This window comes from Pecten maximus, unplaced genomic scaffold (assembly GCF_902652985.1).
Source record: "Pecten maximus unplaced genomic scaffold, xPecMax1.1, whole genome shotgun sequence".
Lineage (NCBI taxonomy): Eukaryota > Metazoa > Mollusca > Bivalvia > Pectinida > Pectinidae > Pecten > Pecten maximus.
The window spans coordinates 8,323-12,353 of NW_022982493.1; the positions used below are offsets into that span (position 1 = coordinate 8,323).

The window sequence follows — 4,031 nt, forward strand, 5'->3', positions numbered from 1 at the left end:
CATACGACCATGATCTAACCAACCAACCTGGTGGCCTTTATTACCGCCATCACACACCATACCGTCATGATCTAACCAACCAACCTGGTGGCCTTTATTTCCGCCTGCACACACCATACCGCCATGATCTAACCAGCCAACCTGGTGGCCTTTATTACCGCCATCACACACCATACGGCCATGATCTAACCAACCTGGTGGCCTTTATTACCGCCATCACACACCATACGGCCATGATCTAACCAACCAACCTGGTGACCTTTATTACCGCCATCACACACTATACGGCCATGATCTAACCAACTAACTTGGTAGCCTTTATTACTGCCTGCACACACCATACAGCCATAATCTAACCCACCAACCTGGTGGCCTTTATTACGGCCCACACACCATACAGCCATAATCTAACCCACCAACTTGGTTGCCTTTATTGCCGCCATCACACACCATACGGTCATGATCTAACCAACCAACTTGGTGGCCTTTGTTACCGCCATCACACACCATACAACCATGATCTAACCAACCAACTTGGTGGCCTTTGTTTCCGCCATCACACACCATACGGCCATGATCTAACCAACCAACTTGGTGGCCTTTGTTACTGCCATCACACACCATACGGCCATGATCTAACCAACCAACTTGGTGGCCTTTGTTACCGCCATCACACACCATACGACCATGATCTAACCAACCAACTTGGTGGCCTTTATTTCCGCCAGCACACACCATACAGCCATGGTGACCTTTATTACCGCCATCACACACCATACGGCCATGATCTAACGAACCAATCTGGTGGCCTTTATTACCGCCATCACACACCATACGACCATGATCTAACCAACCAACCTGGTGGCCTTTATTTCCGCCTGCACACACCATACAGCCATGATCTATCCAACCAAACTGGTGGCCTTTATTACCGCCATCACACACCATACGGCCATGATCTATCCAACCAACCTGGTGACCTTTATTACCGCCTGCACACACCATACAGCCATGATCTATCCAACCAACCTGGTGGCCTTTATTACCGCCATCACACACCATACGGCCATGATCTAACCAACCTGGTGGCCTTTATTACCGCCATCACACACCATACGGCCATGATCTGACAAGCCAACTTGGTGACCTTTATTACGGCCTGCACACACCATACGACAATGATCTAACCAACCAACTTGGTAACCTTTATTACCGCCATCACACACCACACGGCCATGATCTAACCAACCTGGTGGCCCTTATTACCGCCATCACACACCATACGGTCATGATCTAACTAACCTGGTGACCTTTATTACCGCCATCACACACCATACGGCCATGATCTAAACAACCAACCTGGTGGCCTTTATTACCGCCATCACACACCATACGGTCATGATCTAACCAACCAACCTGGTGACCTTTATTACCGCCATCACACACCATACGGCCATGATCTAACCAACCAACCTGGTGGCCTTTATTACCGCCATCACACACCATACGGTCATAATCTAACCAACCAACCTGGTGACCTTTATTACCGCCATCACACACCATACGGCCATGATCTATCCAACCAACCTGGTGACCTTTATTACCGCCATCACACCATACGGTCATGATCTAACCAACCAACCTGGTGACCTTTATTGCCGCCATCACACACCATACGGTCATGATCTAACCAACCAACTTGGTGGCCTTTGTTACCGCCATCACACACCATACAACCATGATCTAACCAACCAACTTGGTGGCCTTTGTTTCCGCCATCACACACCATACGGCCATGATCTAACCAACCAACCTGGTGACCTTTATTACCGCCATCACACACCATACGGCCATGATCTAACCAACCAACCTGGTGGCCTTTATTACCGCCATCACACACCATACGGTCATGATCTAACCAACCAACTTGGTGGCCTTTGTTACCGCCATCACACACCATACAACATGATCTAACCAACCAACTTGGTGGCCTTTGTTTCCGCCATCACACACCATACGGCCATGATCTAACCAACCAACTTGGTGGCCTTTGTTACTGCCATCACACACCATACAACCATGATCTAACCAACCAACTTGGTGGCCTTTGTTACCGCCATCACACACCATACAGTCATGATCTAACCAACCAACTTGGTGGCCTTTGTTACCGCCATCACACACCATACAACCATGATCTAACCAACCAACTTGGTGGCCTTTGTTTCCGCCATCACACACCATACGGCCATGATCTAACCAACCAACTTGGTGGCCTTTGTTTCCGCCATCACACACCATACGGCCATGATCTAACCAACCAACTTGGTGGCCTTTGTTACTGCCATCACACACCATACAACCATGATCTAACCAACCAACTTGGTGGCCTTTGTTTCCGCCATCACACACCATAGGACCATGATCTAACGAACCAACTTGGTGGCCTTTGTTACCGCCATCACACACCATACAGTCATGATCTAACCAACCAACTTGGTGGCCTTTATTACCGCCATCACACACCATACGGCCATGATCTAACCAACCAACTTGGTGGCCTTTGTTACCGCCATCACACACCATACGGCCATGATCTAACCAACCAACTTGGTGGCCTTTATTTCCGCCAGCACACACCATACAGCCATGGTGACCTTTATTACCGCCATCACACACCATACGACCATGATCTAACGAACCAACCTGGTGGCCTTTATTACCGCCATCACACACCATACCGTCATGATCTAACCAACCAACCTGGTGGCCTTTATTTCCGCCTGCACACACCATACAGCCATGATCTAACCAGCCAACCTGGTGGCCTTTATTACCGCCATCACACACCATACGGCCATGATCTAACCAACCTGGTGGCCTTTATTACCGCCATCACAAACCATACGGCCATGATCTAACCAACCAACCTGGTGACCTTTATTACCGCCATCACACACTATACGGCCATGATCTAACCAACTAACTTGGTAGCCTTTATTACTGCCTGCACACACCATACAGCCATAATCTAACCCACCAACCTGGTGGCCTTTATTACGGCCCACACACCATACAGCCATAATCTAACCCACCAACTTGGTTGCCTTTATTACGGCCCTCACACACCATACGGCCATGATCTAACCAACTTGGTGACCTTTATTTCGCCTGCACACACCATATGTCTCCTTACTCTGGGTCTTTTGCTTTGTTATAATATTGAATCCCTGTTACTCAAAATCAGAACCTATATACTTGCAGTATATTACAAGCTTGATACCGATTCAAATTAACAGTGATCTTCTTTACGACAGCTATCGATACCATGAGGGAGTACCTGGTGAAACCACAAACATCTTAATGACCTTGCTTTGTTAGATACAGTGTTGACATAAAATGAACTCACCAATTTTGTAATGAAACTGATTTTTTTCCCATCGGTGTCATAGAATTTTAATTTCAGATTAAAATAATCATGTCTTTTGTGTGTAATCAATCCTGAAAGAGCCTATTGGATATCTGGCTGTGACAGTATAGCTGTGGATTGAAATAGCATTGGTTGACAAAACTTTGTTTTTGCTTAATTGATTAGAATGTTTTATTACTGGAAAACTTGTTAGTTCTAGCAGTGAATGAGTGGGGTATTCTTGTAAAGAATTCATATTTCAAAATGACAGATATTAAATGTATTTTGTTGATTAATTTTCTCTTCCATGATTATATGCTTCATTTAGTATTTAATTGTGTGAGATTGGACAATGTAGGGATAATTTTCAATAGTCTGTAATTCAGATACAGGTAGTAAGGTAAGCTGGTAACGGATCCTCTTACATTATCTGAAATAGTATGCAACCACATTAGATTTTTAATGGATCATTGAAGTTAAATCCTTTTTGAAATTCAAAGGTAAAAGCATGCAGTGTGATACTTTCCATATATAGAAATGGCTGACATTAAGAGTAATTGATACAAAACAAATTTGATAGAATGAAAGAACAGGGAAAAACACATTCCTGATTATAGGGACA

The 4,031-nt window shown here is 45.3% G+C and overlaps 1 protein-coding gene across 1 annotated transcript; it reads right to left on the reverse strand.

Moving 5' to 3' along the window:
- Positions 1-1,914: 1,914 nt before the first annotated feature.
- Positions 1,915-2,853, reverse strand: LOC117320522 (uncharacterized transmembrane protein DDB_G0289901-like). Its single transcript, XM_033875100.1, has one exon. It carries the CDS (start codon positions 2,851-2,853, stop codon positions 1,915-1,917), a length of 939 nt encoding a protein of 312 aa, XP_033730991.1.
- Between the last annotated feature and the right edge of the window lie 1,178 nt (positions 2,854-4,031).